The 18,616-nt window shown below is 39.8% G+C and overlaps 2 protein-coding genes across 7 annotated transcripts in view; one reads left to right on the top strand and one right to left on the bottom strand.

Annotated features, from left to right (window-relative positions):
• Positions 1-18,616, top strand: part of CCDC148 (coiled-coil domain containing 148) — a 427,998-nt gene that overhangs the window by 328,954 nt on the left and 80,428 nt on the right. Inside the window, exon 15 of one of the 6 annotated variants that reach the window (XM_067026096.1) lies at positions 2,024-2,137. The exons of the other annotated variants lie outside the window; for them this stretch is intronic. Within the exon in view, the coding sequence (XP_066882197.1) occupies positions 2,024-2,035 (12 nt within the window). The 3' untranslated portion in view covers positions 2,036-2,137. The remainder of the gene's footprint in view (positions 1-2,023; positions 2,138-18,616) is intronic. 6 annotated transcript variants of the gene reach the window in all.
• UPP2 (uridine phosphorylase 2) overlaps positions 1-18,616 on the bottom strand; it is a 42,755-nt gene that overhangs the window by 8,345 nt on the left and 15,794 nt on the right. The window contains exons 3-6 of the mRNA XM_059051563.2: positions 16,655-16,813; positions 8,892-9,006; positions 5,508-5,717; positions 2,987-3,133 (exon numbers count right to left, since the gene is read on the bottom strand). Of these exons, the coding sequence (XP_058907546.1) occupies positions 2,987-3,133; positions 5,508-5,717; positions 8,892-9,006; positions 16,655-16,813 (631 nt within the window). The remainder of the gene's footprint in view (positions 1-2,986; positions 3,134-5,507; positions 5,718-8,891; positions 9,007-16,654; positions 16,814-18,616) is intronic.

The raw sequence follows: 18,616 nt of genomic DNA, 5'->3' as shown, positions 1-18,616 counted from the left end.
CCAAAAACCTGGACATCATTTTTCACTTGCGTTTCTCTCCAAATTCACATCAAATTGTCAACAAATCGTGTTGGATTTGCCTTCAAGACGTATCTAGCAGATGACTACTTCTCACCTCCTCCACTGTTGTTGTACTAGTCTACCATCTCTCCCTAGACTACTGTATCAGCCCTCTTACCTCTCTCCCTGCTTCTGCCCTTAACCCCAGTAGGCTGTTCCCAGATCAGCAGCCAGTGTGCTCCTGTTCAAACACAAGCCAGATCCCATCACCTCTCTATTCAAAGCAATGACTTCTCATATCTCTCAGAGTGAAAGTCACAGTTCTCATAGGGACCACACAGTCCATACTCCCTCCATCTCCTACCCTCTCCACTGCTGTCACTCCCCTCCACACACACTGGTCTCCCTGCTTCTCCGGCACACTCTGAATGCTCCTGCCTGGTAGCCTTAGATTTGCATTTCCTGGACTGCTTTTGACCAGACATCCACGTGGCATTTTCCTAAATGGCACCTTCTCTGTGCACCCTTCCCTATTTTAATGTATGTTTTTTCTCCCTACCTTGGTTGTCCCTATGCCCTTTCCCTGCCTTATTTCTCACCATGATGCTCCTCAGCATCTAACATATTACCATATTATTATAGATTGCTCTCTGTTGTTGTTGTTTGTCTCCCCGCTAGACTCCACAAGGGCAGAGATTCTGTCTGCATCATCCTGCTGTGTCCCTACTGCTTGGGTGCTCAGGCCACTGGTTGATGCACAGAAGTCCTTCTTTCTTTAAGAAGATAATGATTGAGACAAATCTTATCAGCCAAAGATTTGATTTAAAAACCAAGCTTCTTGTATTGTGCTATGCACTCAGTAGGTACACTATAAAACACGTTTGATAGATGACACATTTTACGGGCTCTTTTGTGGAAAAAAAAAAAGATAATTGCTGTATGAAAAACAAAACTATGAATTCTAAAATAAGTTGCTCCAACATTTTCTTAGACATCATTATTCATATTTGGGGACTGCTTCCCACTCAAAAATAATATTTCAGATGGTCCTATTTTGCTTTAGGTCTGAGGCTTTCATAGCCAATTTAATAAAGAATATTTAATTAACTTTGCAGGTTTACCTCTTCCATCAAAAAACTTGAATTTTTTTAATCTAGAGGATGACTATGAAAATAATTTAAAATCACAACGAATAGTTATATTGATTAGTCCTTGTGAAAATTATGTTTTACTTCAATAGGTTTTCTTGGTGTTGGTCAGAGATTAGTGGTTCTATTGGAATAATTTCACCAAAAATAAAAATGCATGCCACACCCATATTTGGTTTCTTAATGCCACTCTCCAACCAAAGGAAGCAGAGATTCTTGGAGAAATGGCTGATCCCAGACCTGAGGCAAGGAAAGTGTAAGTGGTACCTAAGAATCTTGTTGTGCCTGAAAGCAAGAAAATTCTCAAGAGTTAAGAGAATTATGTGAAAAGGACAAAAGAGTGTACTAGAAGGGGGCTCTTCCTGGCCACATTTGGGATAATTTGAGTATCAAAAATATAATGACAGAAACTGCTTATAACACACTGCTTTGAACAAAATCCATCAAACAATAACGACTCCCTGCCACCAAAAAGAAAAAAGAGAGAGAAGAGTGTGAGAAAGAAAGGCTCTTCTTAAAAGAATGCTAGCTAACAAATGTAGGAGAAATGATGGAATTAGAAAATCATCATTTGTATTCCATGCTAAAATCACTGGGAGAAGACGATTGGGTTACAGGATATTCGTTCACACAGTGCCAGATTATCATCGCAGAAGTTACTTGCTACTTAGAGAGAGAAAACATTAATTTTTCAGTGGAGGGAGATGGGCAGTTACCCCTTGAGCCAAGTGATCCAACTCAAAATTACTAACAGTGGAATATCTTCACATTACCTTTCCCTGATGTGGTGCAATGGAAAGTTTACATTACTGTGAAGTATTCTTGCCACATAGCTGAATCTATTCAAGCCACTAGACTTTATTTCTGCTTTACAGGAAATAAAATGAAATCCCACGATGATGAGTACAGACAAATCTAGAACATGGATGTTCTACAAGATAACTGCCTGAACTTTTCAAAAATTCCACCATCCTGGGGAAAAAAGAAAAGTAGGGAAACTATTCTAGATGTAAAATTATAGAGATATAATAACTAAGCAATACAGTGTATGAAGTTAATTCAATATTAGATTAAAATAATCTTTAAAGATATTTTTAGGAAAATCAGAAAATTTAAACATGGAATGCATGTTAAATGATGTTATGAAATGATTTTTACTTTTCTTAAATTTTTATTTCTTTTGGTTTGATAATTGTATTGTGGTCATTAGGAGGACATCCTTATTCTTAGGAAATGATGCTAAGTTACAAGAGTTAAGTGGCATAATATTTATAATTTATATACAATGATTCAGGAGAAAAAAGCAAATAGGTGTGTTTGTGTATATGTGTGTGCATATATATGTGTGTATATATATATGCACACACATATACACTATTCTTTCAATTTTTCTGTATTATTGATTTTTTTTCAAAATAAAAAAGTTGGGAAAAGCAAAAATGCATGTAAATTAACCTTAAAAACACACTACTCCACTGAAGTTTTGTCCTTTGATGGACTATTTTAGGAATATTTTATTTGTGTCATGTCTCAGTAAATTCAATTGTAGTAGAAAACAGCATCCACTACCAGGATGAAGAAAGCAGAACAATCTATCAAGTCTTGGCTATGTAACCCACTAGCTGGTGACCTTGAGCAACTTGCTTTTGACCCTTGAGGCTTGGTTTCCTCATTTGTATAACAGAAATAATGTCCTGCCCACTCACAAGATATTATGAGATAACTGTGCATTCAACCCAAAGTAATAAATAGCTGGATTCCTTTTTCTTCTCCTGAAGAGTGAAAATAACTGCATGAAAGAGGAGAATTTGACCCTTAGGCATTCATGAAAGTCTTACCTTTTAGACCACAAAGTCTACACATGGCCGCAAACACCGTAGATTCCATTTCAATATTCCTGATGCCGGCATTATATGCTCTTTTCAAGTAGTCTAACCCCTTTTCTCTGGAAAAGGAGCACAGCGCTCCATCTAGTCGACCCTGGCCTGAAAGAGAATGGAGAATGTTTAGCGACTTGATGTCCCATGGTGGCTGTAGCATCACTAAGAGGCTTGCTGTCAGCCCTAGTGCTCTATGGCTGACTCTAACTCGTGGGCCTGCACCCCAGGTAGGATAAATCTGGCCATCTGGATCATCCTATCAAAGGACCTGGGGCAAGGCTGTGCCCAGCTCAAGAGTCTCACACAGAGAGGAATCTCCATGGCACTGAGTTCCCCCAGCTCTAGGGCAAGTGACCATTGAAAGGCCGCAGCAGCCAGCACTGTGCCCAGAGACAGCAGGACCTGGAGGGTCTCTGGAAGATCTGCCCTTTGAGGAAAATCTCAGGTTGCACCTGCAACTGGCGGCCGGCCCAGGGACAGATGCTGGGGAAGAAGAAAAGGCTCCAAGCCCCAGTGATGATCCTAAGTTACTTGAGGATCAGGGTGGTGGTTTGGACATTGCAGCTCCGTCTGTGCATCATGACCGTGGTAGCCACACAAAGATGGTCGATTTGTCCACCTTTTCCTGCCACACCCCTCAGGCTGCACGCCATTCTTTTGCAATCGCATTTTCCCTTCTAGGCTGCTTTCGGTGTTTATTTAGCATTTGAATTCCATCTGTACCAACCAGTGGGACCAGAAGGAAATGGAGAAAAGCCTGATGCTGTTATTCCTCCTCCACCATGGCTGTGCTGGGAACAGGCTTCACCGCGCCCCACCCCCAAGGGTGTCCTCTTGAAGTAGGGAGGCCAGTAGACTCTGTCACCATCCATATTGCAAAATCCTCTTTTTTCCCTTTCCTCTATCTTTCATGCTATTTCCATCCTTGCTATCTGCTTCTCCTTGTGCCCTCCTCCTTAGCGCTGCCTGCCAACACCTCTAATGCAGTGCTATTTTAGCCAATTCAAACTCAGATGTGCCACAAGTTAAGCAGGTAATGTCAACAAGGTCTGCCTGTTGGAAGGGAGCAGCCTCACCTCACCTTCAGTGAGTGTAGCCCCAGATGTGGGCCGAGGCTTGCCAGGGCTGCCATGAATAAATTATTTTATATTTTTAATGTTATGTTATTTCAAGAAGCCAAAAATCTGGATTTTCATATGAAATCTCCAGAAATTATAAATGTTCGCAAAATAATTCATATTCTAAAAAATACTGTGCAGCCCAAAGGAAACATTGACTGCAGTGGGTACCATTTGCAAGTTCTGGCTTAAACCCATTGGTGACCCTCCCCATGAAGGGGCCAGTGGCCTGAGACAAAGTCTCAACCCTATCAGACCCAAAGTGGCCCCTATTTTATAACATATATATGGTGACAACACCTTTACTAACCTGAAGTCATGTTTATACATAATATATCTCCATATATAACTGTTTAGAATTCAATATAATAGTCTAAGTTTGATCCAAAGTGAAAAGAAAAGAAAAATAATTTAAAATGAGGTAATATGTAGTTTGATGAACATACTCAAGCACAGCTACACCGCAAGATTTCTAGAATGCCCTCCAAGGAATGGTACCAACCCTGGTTAGATTCTTTCTTGTGGAATGAGCAAGGTCTGTCCTGGAGGGTGTTTTCTCCTGGCCCCTCCCCACTTGTGGCAAGAGCTGCTACTTGGGAGTCACCATCAATTTTGTTACTAAACTTGATTTGGGGACATTTTACTTATGGCCAAGAGAAAAAAGAACTGCTCTGAGACTACCCCATCCCTTAGGGATTTCCTCTCCCAAACATCTCTTCCCATTTCCTGGCTCCCACTCTTTCCTGGGTACCAGATCCCTTCCAAGGTACAGGTGACTGTACCTCAAAATGGAAGAAACATAGAAGCATATCCCCCTTTTCCGATTTAAATTAAAGGCATCAACAGAGATAAGATTTTGCTAACATCACAAATTGCATTTGAGTATACAATTTGTTCTAGGAGGATTAAACCCACTCGCAAAATAAATTCACTATGTGTGTGTCTCCACCACTTATTATGTCCTTATATTCCTATGCTTTAGTAAGTTGAAAAGGCTGTTTCAGTTCCTTTTTTAATCCCCAACTATGAATTTCTAAAGTGGAGGTTTTTTTTGGTTTTTTTTTTTTTTTTTTTTGCGGTACGCGGGCGTCTCACTGCTGTGGTCTCTCCCGTTGCGGAGCACAGGCTCCGGACGCGCAGGCTCTGCAGCCATGACTCGCGGGCTTAGCCTCTCCGCGGCATGTGGGATCTTCCGGACCGGGGCACGAACCCGCGTCCCCTGCATCGGCAGGAGGACTCTTAACCACCGTGCCACCAGGGAAGCCCTAAAGTGGAGTTTTTAATATAAACTGTGGGTTTGAATAACAAAGTGTACTGCTGGCAATTTTCTGCTGCTTTCACAGTTTATAAATTCTTCTCACCTTCATAAAAATCAGAGGTACACATCGTATGTCCAATGAGGGTTGGGAAGTCGGGAATTTCTTTGCTACAGTTGAATAGTTCCTCAGCCAGTTCTCTGTCAAGTTCAGTACTTCTGGTGACAACATTGTCCAAGATTACCTGTTCAAACCGGGGCTTAAAAAAGGAGTCTACGGCTCTATCTGTTATTACAACAGACCCCGGTGCAATCCCTGCAGTGTGGGAATAAATAGGTGGTTACAGAAGAATGTCACTTAGGTTTACTTTTGACACATAGTATGTAATCTCTTCTGCCAACGTTAATTAATGCTAGTTTCTAATGATTCTCCCCATTTTCATCTTTTAAATTATTTTCTTTTCCAAATGCAATTAAATAATAACATTCCGAACAGGCATTTACATTTGCTTTCTTTCCAGATTCACATTTACAATGTGATGGGGTTTAAATTTCAAGACAAACATGACTCTTGGACATGCAAATTAGTACTGGCCTTCAGGTTCAAATTTGAATAAAGTAGGTCAGGAATAAACTAAATGAGCCTTCCAGAAAGTAGTTTTCATAAAGTGATGTGACTACTTGATATTTAATCTTCTCTGCAACTCCTTGATTACTATAATTTCTATGCATCTCTGTCCTCTCTTCCTTTTGATTCTCATCACATCCACTCCCTCCTCCCCTCTCCGATCCCATGTAAATTAGGCCTCTTGGCTGACCTTCCATTGCTATAAAGTCTGGCTTGCTCCTGGGACTCAGGAACTCAAGTCTCAGGGACTTGAGAAACCATTTTCTGCCAACTGTTATTCCCCTGGCCTGGTGTGTTCCCTCATCCTCCCCCACACGCTTTCATCAGACCAACTTCAACTCATTCTTCCGGTGTCAGCTTAAGTCACTTCCTTCAAAAGATCTGAATCCACAGAGGAAGAAAAAATTAAAAGGCAACACAGATACATTACATTCAATTTTCCCAGGCCCAGCTTTTGACCTAGTTTTTGACCCACTCTGATTCCTGTTTAGAGCCTGGATGAGGGGATATATATTGATAGGGCCCTAGACTCTCTATCCTAACATTCATCACATTTTTTGTAATTACTCATTTGTTTGTCTATTGCCCTGATAAAACATAGGCTCTATGAAGGCAAGAGCAGTGTCTGTCCACTGTTGTCTCCCCAGTAGCATTATGCCTATCACATTATAGGTATTCAATAAAAATTTGTTGAATGAGTGAATGTTTCCATAGAGATGCCATAGACAGAGATCTGCAAACTGCAATCCATGGGCCAGATCTAGCCCATCTTTGTAAGTAGAGCTTTATTGGAACACAGCCACATTCATTCACTTGCATATTTTCTATGATTCCTTCCACACTCTAATGGCAGAGTTGAGAAGTTGCAACAGAAACCATATGACCTGCAAAGCCTAAAATATTTACTGTCTGACCTTGTATAGAAAAAAATTTACCAACCCCTACCATAACACATAGCCATATCCTTCTGGGTTCTTAATAAATTCCAGTGTGGATCAACATGGGGTTAACTTAGAAGATCCAGCTAGAGACCCAAGGTAGGCTCTGATGATAGAGCCTCGGTGAGTCAGATACTTTTTAAAGAAATCAAGCAAGTATCTTCTTGAATTATTCACAGTGTCCTAAAAACAGGAAAGTCACTGAGAAGGAAGTTGAAAATGTGGAAATCAAAAATGAAGTTATTCACATGGCATCCTAATATTTAGATGCATTAGAGCATTTATATCCCAGTTAAACTCTCTTAAAGGCCAAAACACTATTTATTTGAGTACCTCATCATCATGAAGTTTTGTTGGCTCATCTAAAGAGTGGTAACTTCAGAAAAAACAAAACAAAACAAAAAAAACCAACAAGCTACATCTCCTTCATCTCCAAATCAATGCTTTTAAGACAAAACAAACACATCTTATTGATAAGCTAAGAGTTCTTAATGAGAACAGAACTTCAGAATGATAGATAATCTACAACAGCACATTACTTTAATTTCCCACAATTCATAGACCTTCATTGTGCTACATGGGCTGTATGTATCATGTTACCATCAAACAAAAGACCTAGAATCCATGACCATGTGCTGGATGGTCAGCAGGTTGCTTTGCCCACACTGGACACTTGTTAATATCAAGGGGCAACCACAGCAGTCAGGATGGTACGTTGCATGGGCATGGGCTATGCAGACAGATCCTTGTATCCCACAACTCAATAATTATGAGCAATCTTAATAACAGTGTTATCCATTTCATGCCCAAATGCATCATTCCCTACTATTGCTTATTTGGGATAACATTGGATAAACAACAGTCCAGAAGGATGCCTGATCTAATAATGATTGCTAACATTCTCCTTCTCTTTCTGGGTGGACATCTGTAGATGTCCTTCTTTAATCCATCTGTGAGGGCCTTGGCTGGACTTTATTCCTGTACCACAGCTGTGGAAAGGGCATGATATTTTTGAACATGTTTGTTTCTAGTGAAGAATGACTCAGCCACCTGTGTAATTCTAAGACCAAAATCTCAGCCTTTTTTTTTTTTTTATAATTCCCATTCAGTCCTGTCACTCTGTCAATCTTTCAGTTACAATGCCCTGTCTGTATTTGCATTTGGTGACATAGTAGAATCATCCCCTCACAAGATCCGCTCCTGAAGAAAAAGGTGAAAAAGAAGAAGGTCTCCACAGAACTTTACCTCAGCCCAGGGTGGATGTATAAACAAGGCTCCTGACTAGCTGTCTGACCAGCCAAGGAAGAAGGGAGGAGAGGAGGCTCTGAGAAAACCTTAGGAAGCATCACCCAACTCTTCCCTAAAAGCCTGGCCTGATCTCTTCTGCTGTGTTGATGAGGAAAAGACCCAGCCAAGAAAAGGGTAGTCACCAACATGAGCTAAAAGCAGTGTTTTCCTAAGAGCTATTGATGTCTGCTTACTTAGCTGATAAACAAGGCAAGTCTTGGTGATTTATTTTTTTTTTACTTGAAAGCACTTATTTCTGTCACTTATAAAATTCCTAAGCTTCAAAATCTATTCAAACCCTCAAAACTTACTCTTATCCTCAAAACATATTTCCTAGCAATCTTCCACTCTTCCCCTTAAGAACACCTAAGTCCATCTGGGCAGTGGGCAGTGGGCAATCTCCAGGTTTCCATTCAGGGAAAAAGAGAAAGATTATATACACATGTATTTCTTTAAATTCTTTTAATTTTCTTTAAATTTAAATTTCTCAATTGCCTCAAGCCCAGCCTCCTGACACTTTTTAGCCCATCTGGGTTTCTTCTGGGTTCAGAGTACATTGGTGTGTTACCACACCAACAGCTTACCCTGTATGGAACAACTACTTGGGTTTAATAGTATATAAATCAATCCATCTCACCGATTCCCCCTGATGTACCAATTCTGATAATGGTAACGTCACAGCACCGGGCATGGTACAGTAATTTAATGAGTTCATGAAGCATAATAGAAATGGAGGGGATGCCCATGCCATGCTGTGGAGAGAAAAGGGAAAGTCATTATACACCTTGCAGACTGATAACACACACAGGACATACTTCCTTCCTTCCTGTTACAAGTTAACGGCCCTCAGGTAAATTTACATAATCATTATGACTTTGCCATAGCTGAGGAAAATGTAAGTCAGCTCTAACTGATGCCCACATGACATGCTGATAGATGGGTCCATCTGTGACGATCAAAGAGAGGCATCTCCCTATCAATTAAACTGAGTTCAGCCCTCATTGTCAAGAGCAGAAGGTGGGGATGGCATGGTGTACTGTTATGTCAGGGCAGTGCCATTTCTCAGCTCCCCACTGGGCTCTTCACAGTGAGTTTTGAAAAAGAGTTCTTTGCAAGATTGACTTGATTTTGAGGAAATATAGATTTGGCTACCATGTATTTAGTCCTTTTCCACTATACTAAGTGAAAGAGTAAATCCATTTCATTGCTCTCATGTGTCCTTGTTCATTTGTTGATAATTCTGTATGAGCTCTGAAAGGCGCAAGGGTAGAGATGTGGGTTACATCTACACCTAACAATTTGGAGTATATAATGGATACACATTCAGTATATAGATCATGACTGCAACTCTGGTCTTCCTCAGCATTTGGAAGAGTGGAATCAATGTCACAGAATAAGGGTCAACACAGGTTAGAGGATTTGGCCACTCCTGGTGATTACAGTAGGTTCTAATAACCCTCCAGAAAGATCCTCCATGCTGGAATTTGTAGTAGCTGGAGCTAAGTTTAGAATTGGTGTCTATTTCATTCCTAATATAACATGAGAGAGTCAAATGTGGTCTTCAGTATTCTACCCTTGGGCACAAAGACTTTGTGTGCGGAAAAGCACCAGGGGCATCTTGGCAGTTAGGTGATGGCTGACACTAATTCTTCATTAACAAGTCTGGAAAACCATTACAGCCATGACCACAATATTTTCACCTGAGTTCCCTCTTCTCACCATCAAGAATATTAAACTATGGAAACCTTGAACCTCTGGCTTTCCCATTTTTGGTTGCATGGAACATGTTCTGAGTTCTAAATGCATTGTAACTCTCCTAGAGGCTATCAATCAACCTGTATTAGTTGTATGTCCAACATTCAGTAACACAATAATACTGGGGGACTTTAACACCTCACTTATACCAATCAACATATCATCCAGACAGAAAATTAATAAGGCAACACAGATTTAAATGACACAATAGACCAGATAGATTTAATTGATATTTCTAGGACATTCCAACTGAAAACAGCAGATTACACTTTCTTCTCAAGTGCACAGGTAACATTCTCCAGGATAGATCACATCTTGGGTCACAAATCAAGCCTTCAGAAATTTAAGAAAACTGAAATCATATCAAGCATCTTTTCTGACCACAACACTATGAGATTAGAAATAAATTACAGGGAAAGAAATGTAAAAAACAAACACATGGAAGCTAAACAATACATTACTAAATAACCAAGCAATCACAGAAAAAATCAAAGAGAAAATCAGAAAATACCTAGAAACAAAGTGACAATGAAAACACGACAAACCAAAACCTGTGGGGTGCAGCAAAAGCAGTCCTAAGAGGGGAGTTTGTGGCAATACAATCCTACCTCAAGAAACAAGAAAAATCACAAATAAATAATCTAATCTTACACCTAAAGGAACTAGAGAAAGAAGAACAAACAAAACCCAAAGTTAGTAGAGGGAAAGAAATCATAAAGATCAGAGTAGAAATAAATGAAACAGAAACAAAGAAAACAATAGCAAAGATCAATGAAACTAAAAGCTGGTTCTTTGAGAAGATAAACAAAATAGATAAATCTTTAGCTAGAGTCCTCAAGAAAAATAGGGAGATGATTTAATCAATAAAGTTAGCAATGAAAAAGGAGAAGTTACACTGGACACCGCAGAAATACAAAGCATCATAAGAGACTACTACAAGCAACTCTATGCCAATAAAATGGACAACCTGGAAGAAATGGACAAATACTTAGAAAGGTATAACCTTCCAAGACTGAACCAGGAAGAAACAGAAAATATGAACAGACCAATCACAAGTAATGAAATTGAAACTGTGATGAAAAATCTTCCAACAAACAAAAGTCCCGGACCAGGTGACTTCACAGGTGAATTCTATCAAACATTTAGAGAAGAGCTAACACCCATCCTTCTCAAACTCTTCCAGAAAATTGCAGAGGAAGGAACACTCCCAAACTCATTCTACGAGGCCACCATCACCCTGATTCCAAAACCAGACAAAGATACTACAAAAAAAGAAGGTTACAGACCAATATCACTGATGAATATAGATGCAAAAATCCTCAACAAAATACTAGCAAACAGAATCCAACAACACATTAAAAGGATCATACACCATGATGAAGTGGGATTTATCCCAGGGATGCAAGGATTCTTCAATATATGAAAATCAATCAGTGTGATACACCATATTAACAAATTGAAGAATAAAAACCATATGATCATCTCAGTAGATGCAGAAAAAGCTTTTGACAACATTCAACACCAATTTATTGATAAAAACTCTCCAGAAAGTGAGCATAGAGGGAACCTACCTCAACATAATAAAGGTCATATACAACAAACCCACAGCAAACATCATTCTCAATGGTGAAAAACGGAAACCATTTCCTCTAAGATCAGGAACAAGACAAGGATGTCCACTCTTGCCACTATTATTCAACACAGTTTTGGAAGTTCTACCCATGGCAATCAGAGAAGAAAAAGAAATAAAAGGAATACAAATTGGAAAAGAAGAAGTAAAACTGTGACTGTTTGCAGATGACATGATACTGTACATAGATAATCCTAAGGATGCCACCAGAAAACTACTAGAGCTAATGAATGAATTTGGTAAAGTTGCAGGATACAAAATTAATGCAAGAAATCTCTTGCAGGGCTTCCCTGGTGGCGCAGTGGTGGAGATTCCACCTGCCGATGCAGGGGACGCAGGTTCGTGCCCCGGTCCGGGAGGATCCCACATGCCGCGGAGCAGCTGGGCCCCTGAGCCATGACCACTGAGCCTGCGTGCCCAGAGGCTGTGCTCCACGAAGGGAGGGGCCACAACAGTGAGAGGCTCACGTACCGCAAAAAAAAAAAAAAAGAAAAAAGAAAAGAAATCTCTTGCATTCCTATACAATAACAACGAAAGATCAGACAGAGAAATTAAGGAAACAATTCCATTCACCATTGCAACAAAAAGAATAAAATACCTAGGAATAAACCTACCTAAAGAGGTAAAAGACCTGTACTCAGAAAACTGTAAGACACTGATTAAAGAAATCAATGGTGACACAACAGATGGAGAGACATATCATGTTCCTGGATTGGAAGAATCAATATTATGAAAATGACTCTACTACCCAAAGCAATCTACAGATTCAGTGCAATCCCTAACAAATTACCAATGGCACTTTTTACAGAACTAGAATAAAAAATCTTAAAATTTATATGGAGACACGAAAGACCCCGAATAGCCAAAGCAATCTTGAGAGAAGAAAGTGGAGCTGGATGAATCAGACTCCCTGACTTCAGACTATACTACTTCAGTAATCAAGACAGTATGGTACTGGCACAAAAACAGAAATATAGATCAATGGAACAGGATAGAAAGCACAGAGATAAACCCACACACCTATGGGCAAATAATCAATGACAAAGGAGGCAAGGATATACAATGGAGAAAAGACAGTCTCTTCAATAAGTGGTGCTGGGAAAACTGGACAGCTACATGTAAAAGTATGAAATTAGAATGCTCCCTAACACCATACACAAAAATAAACTCCAAATGGATTAAAGACCTAAATGTAAGACCAGACACCATAAACCTCTTAGTGGAAAACATAGGATGAACACTCTTTGACATAAACCACAGCAAGATCTTTTTTGGCCCATCTCCTAGAGTAATGGAAATAAAAACAAAAATAAACAAATGGGCCCTAATGAAACTTAAAAGCTTTTGCAAAGCAAAGGAAACTATAAATAAGAGGAAAAGACCTCCCTCAGAATGGGAGAAAATATTTGCAAACGAATCAACGGACAAAGGATTAATCTCCAACATATATAAACAGCTCATGCAGCTCAATATTTAAAAAAACAAAACCAATCCAAAAATGGGCAGAAGATCTAAAGAGACATTTCTCCAAAGAAGACATGCAGATGGCCAAGAGGCACACAAAAAGCTGCTCAACATCACTAGTTATTAGAGAAATGCAAATCAAAACTACAATGAGGTATCACCTCATACTGGTGAGAATGGCCATCATCAGAAAATCTACAAACAACAAATGCTGGTGAGGGTGTGGAGAAAAGGGAACCCTCTTGCACTGTTGGTGGGAATGTAAATTGGTACAGCCACTATGGAGAACAGGATGGAGGTTCCTTAAAAAACTAAAAATAGAACTACCATATGACCCAGCAATCCCACTACTGGGCATATACCCTGAGAAAACCATAATTCAAAAAGAGTCATGCCGGGCTTCCCTGGTGGCGCAGTGGTTGAGAATCCGCCTGCCGATGCAGGAGACACGGGTTCGTGCCCTGGTCCGGGAAGATCCCACATGCCGCGGAGCACCTAAGCCCGTGAGCCATGGCCGCTAGGCCTGCGCGTCCGGAGCCTGTGCTCCGCAACGGGAGAGGCCACAACAGTGAGAGGCCCGCATACCGCAAAAAAAAAAAAAAAAAAAAGAGTCATGTACCAAAATGTTCATTGCAGCTCTATTTACAATGGCCAGGACATGGAATCAACCTAAGTGTCCATCATCGGATGAATGGATAAAGAAGATGTGGCACATATATACAATGGAATATTACTCAGCCATAAAAAGAAACAAAATTGAGTTATTTGTAATGAGGTGGATAGACCTAGAGTCTGTCATACAGAGTGAAGTAAGTCAGAAGGAGAAAAACAAATACTGTATGCTAATACATATATATGGAATCTAAGAAAAAAAAAAAAGATCATGAAGAACCTAGGGGTAATACGGGAATAAAGACACAGACCTACTAGAGCATGGACTTGAGGATATGGGGAAGGGGAAGGGTAAGCTGTGACAAAGTGAGAGAGTGGCATGGACATACATACACTGCCAAATGTAAAATGGATAGCTAATGGGAAGCAGCCGCATAGCACAGGGAGATCAGCTAGGTGGTTTGTGACCACCTAGGGGGGTGGGATAGGGAGGGTGGGAGGGAGGGACATGCAAGAAGGAAGAGATATGGGAACATATGTATATGTATAACTGATTCACTTTGTTATAAAGCAGAAATGAACACACCATTGTAAAGCAATTATACTCCAATAAAGATGTTAAAAATAATAAAAATTTAAAAAAAGAACCTGCTGTTTCAAAAAATAAAATAAAATTCAAAAAAAAAACAATGTTAAAGAAAAAAAATAAGTAAAAATGATAACCCCCCCTAATAAAGACAGCAATTAATCAGTTAAATAAAGCAACCACAATATCAACAAAGAGAAGCAAAAAAAATTTATATTCTATCACCCATTGACCAAATAATGACAAAACATTAGAAAAAAAGATCTGAATTAATACATGAAATACACACAAAACAGCTGTTATAGCAGACTATTTGAAGAATAGAGAAAATTTGAAGGAAACTTTAGAAAGATACATACATACACACATACATGCATACACGTATAGATGATAGATGGAAAGAAAAAGTAAGAAGGAAAAAAGAGAGAGAAAGAAAGAAAGAAAAAGAAAGAAGGAAAGGAAAGTAAAGAAAGAAAGAAAGAAAGAAAAGGAAGAAAGGAAGAGAAAGAAAGAAAGAAAAAAGGAAGAAAGGAAGAGAGAAAGAAAGAGAAAGAAAGAAATCAGATAGATGGGTAGATACATACACAAAAGATGGAAACATATATATCACTAATTCTGAATATGGCTACAGTTCCTTATTTGCATTTTTCTGTATTTTTTAAGTTGATCAAAGTTAAAAACATTACTTAATCAAAAAAAAATGTATGTCCAAGATTAATAAGACTGGACTCTACCACTAATGAGTAAACTCTCTAAATCTCATTTCCTCAATTCTATATTAAGAAAATGAACCATTATTTAATCTATTAGGTTCCTCCTAAATCAGATATTTGATAGGTTTATGATTATCACTTAATATGTGGCACGGTGATAAAATGACAAATGGGCTTGTATGTTTCTGCTAGACTCTCTCTCTTCTCTCTCTCTCTCTCTCTCTCTCTCTCTCTCTCTCTCTCTCTCTCACACACACACACACACACACACACACACACACACACACACACCCCTCAGCAGCTGCTGGAGAGGAAGAATTTTCAAAGAAGTGGTCTCAACTGGAAATCTTCTTTCTGCCTAGTGAGGCTCATTTCTAATTGTCTGACCCCTCTGGACATGATGCATATTTCAGCTCCTTTTTCCTGATGGACAACAGAATCAGTCTACTGCTGTTTTTATATCTTACTCTGAAGTTTTACTACTTGTTTATGATAGTTTCACATTTTTATAAATTTTACTTTTCTGTCCTTACCCATTTATTGTGCAAAAAAAAGGACAAAGAGTTGTAGTCTAAAAGTCAAGCAAAAGTTAGCACGACAAAATGTGCCAAGATCAGGGGATACTCAGTTTCTTTCTAATGTAGCTTTTCTGTAATTGTTGAATGAACGAATGGATTCTCCCATGTGAGCCCAAAGCAGGTTTCATGTATTTTGTCCCAGAGGGGAGACCAGCTTGGCTGTCCTACTGGTGTTGCATAATTTTCCCTTCTTCAGTCTAGGCTTCCAGCCATGATCATCCATCCTTCCATCTCCACGTACTATAGAGCAATTGATAGATAGTAGTTATTCCCCAGTGCGGGAGTCACATATAATCCAGCTCCATAGAATTATCACGTCTCTGCAGTGGATTCTTCCCTTGTCACCTGGCATGCTTAGCTGTGCCCCTTATGAGGGCTGCAGTGTCCAGATATGTACAGACTCAGAGCTATTGTTTCAGAATACAGCCCTGTGGCAGAGAGACCCACTTGGAAGGCAAGCTGGGTGCACATGCATGTACACTCTGCTAAGTGTATGCTATCCTGAGTCCAAGAGGGAAATGGTCTCTGTGTTCCCTAAAATTGCAAGTCTTTCCACTTTCATATTGTCTCGGGACACTGTGTGTCCAGAGCTGTTAACATATTCTAAATACAGGAGAGCAGTTTGCAAGAGCTCCATGGAAATGCATTAGCAGCTTTTCAGTGAGCTTATTACAGTGTTAAATGGCATCACTTGGGTAATCCTGAAAATTGGCCCCTGTGTACTAAAAGCCCAACATTCCCAAAGCTGGATAAAGGATAAAGGAGAAAAAATTGCTGGTGGCTTATTAATCAGTTACAAACTAAAGAGAGGAAGTGTGCTTTGAGGGTTTTTTCCCCTAACTTGCATAGCTAAGTGGTAACTAATAAAGCAAACCAAAGTAGCACTGAATGTTATTTTCTGCCCCTTGGACTTTTTCCAACTATGAATGTCACACCTGGACACTCAATTTATTGTGTGAAAATGCAAAGCAGGAGGGGAAAAAGAACTCCTGTATTTGGAAGTTCCCACTTTCTTTTGCTAGGTTGTGATGACTACGTGACATGCAGCCATTGAGTACTTACGCTGATAGACAGCACGGGGCCAATTTTGTACATACAATATCTGTCAGTCCCAGCACAGATGTCTTTGACGTCCTCTTCACTGTCTTCCAATCTGAGCTCCTTGTGCATAAACAGTGCAAATGCTTTCATTCTGTTAGGGCTTCCACCAACGCAGACAAACTGTTAATAAAAATAAACAATGACCTGCCTTTTAGTAACTGAGATAAAAAGCAAGGGTCAGCTTTCAACTTTAATGTTTTTATTTTATTTTTCAATTATATTCTTAAGGGTATATGTAGATGTTATGGGCTATGTTCATGAGTTAACTAATTGGCATCATTAACCGGTAAATAAGGCAACCAGAAACATAGTTTATGCACATAATTAGTAATGAAAAAGATAATCACAAAATCAAAGTAAGTGTTGATTTTGTTCAGGTGCGTGTTTCCTGGTGTTTTTGTTATGGTGAACATCAAGAAGCATCTTAAGTGGATATAGGCAGCCTATTGTTGGGCAGTAGTGGGCTATAGGCTTAATGTGTCAATTCCGAGGACATGGAAATAAGTAACATGAGAACTACACGTTTAGATGTTTTTCTGATTCTACATTCCCGATCATATGTTTTTATTATAAAATATACTATGTTAATTTAAAGCTTTCAAGAAAGCACATCAAGACTTTCCAACTTCTCATTCAGAAGACATTTTCATGGAACAGGCCTTATCATTGTAGACTAGAAATCTCACTACGGTATTTCTTCATTTCCAATGATTTGGTTTTATTTATTTATTTATTTATTTTTATTTATTTATTTTTTTGCAGTATGCAGGCCTCTCACTGTTGTGGCCTCTCCCGTTGCGAAGCGCAGGCTCCGAGGGCACAGGCTCAGTGGCCATGGCTCACTGGCCGAGCCGCTCCGCAGCATGTGGGATCTTCCCAGATCAGGGCATGAACCCGCGTCTCCTGCATCGGCAGGCGGACTCTCAACCACTGTGCCACCAGGGAAGCCCTGGTTTTATTTTTGTCTATTCACATTTTAACATCTCTGAAATTACAATATGGATTGCGGTCAAGGGTGTCAAATCTAATGAAACATGGTAATAAAATTGTCTGGTGGTTGCTTGTGCAATAGCCTCTTAGGAGTACATCAGTCCCAGGGATGGGAGAGGTGGATGTCAGAGAGAGGATGGGCATGGCCCAAGAGCAGCGTAGATGAGCAGCCAGACTGGTGGGGACCAGGGCTCAGCAGTGGGGAGGAGGAGTGGCAGCAGATGTCAGAGACCCAAGGAAGCACAGCCCACAGAAAGGTGCCAGGTGCAAAGTCATTCTGGAATCTGAGCTGAGCAGTGAGGTGCAGAGTCTGAAGAGGCTCTGAGTCAGAGAGATAAGGCAACATAGTGGTTAAAGGACTAACCTTTGAGGTTAGAGAAACCAGGCTTTGCACCCCAACCCTGTCTCTGATTAAGTAGTTTGTTCAGTGTTATACATGTAATTTCTACATGCCTCAGATTGTCATCTCCAAAATAGAAACAAACAAACAAACAAACAAAAATGTAGTATCCTTCAGAGGGTTTTTGGGAGGATAAGATGGGGTTGAACATGATGGGGGACAAAGCCAGGCACTTTCTGTGTGGTCAACAAATGACAACTTCCATTTTTCATATCATAGAGCAATTTCCTGACCCTGCCTTTGAGCTTGCTTATTTGTTTCTGTTTTTGTGGAATTTAGTGCAAATGAAGCTAGTTCAAATCCAGTAAGGAAAAGGCAGCTGGTAGTGCCTGACTGATGTGGGCAGCGTTAGGCAGAGCTTCAGAAGGATTGCCAGTAAGGCCCCTCACAGGAATAAAGAGTATCTGCCTAAGGAAATAACTAACTGAGGTTGTAGAATTAGGTGCCCGATTCACAATTTACTGTGAGTATTGGGTGGTCTCATTACATGATGCATTTTTTTTTCCATTTAGCAATAATTCCTGTGCCACCCT

The sequence above is a fragment of the Kogia breviceps genome, chromosome 2 (genome assembly GCF_026419965.1).
Source record: "Kogia breviceps isolate mKogBre1 chromosome 2, mKogBre1 haplotype 1, whole genome shotgun sequence".
In the NCBI taxonomy this organism is placed as follows: domain Eukaryota; kingdom Metazoa; phylum Chordata; class Mammalia; order Artiodactyla; family Physeteridae; genus Kogia; species Kogia breviceps.
The sequence above is the reverse complement of the archived record's forward strand: the minus strand, read 5'-3'. Positions and strand labels throughout refer to the sequence as shown.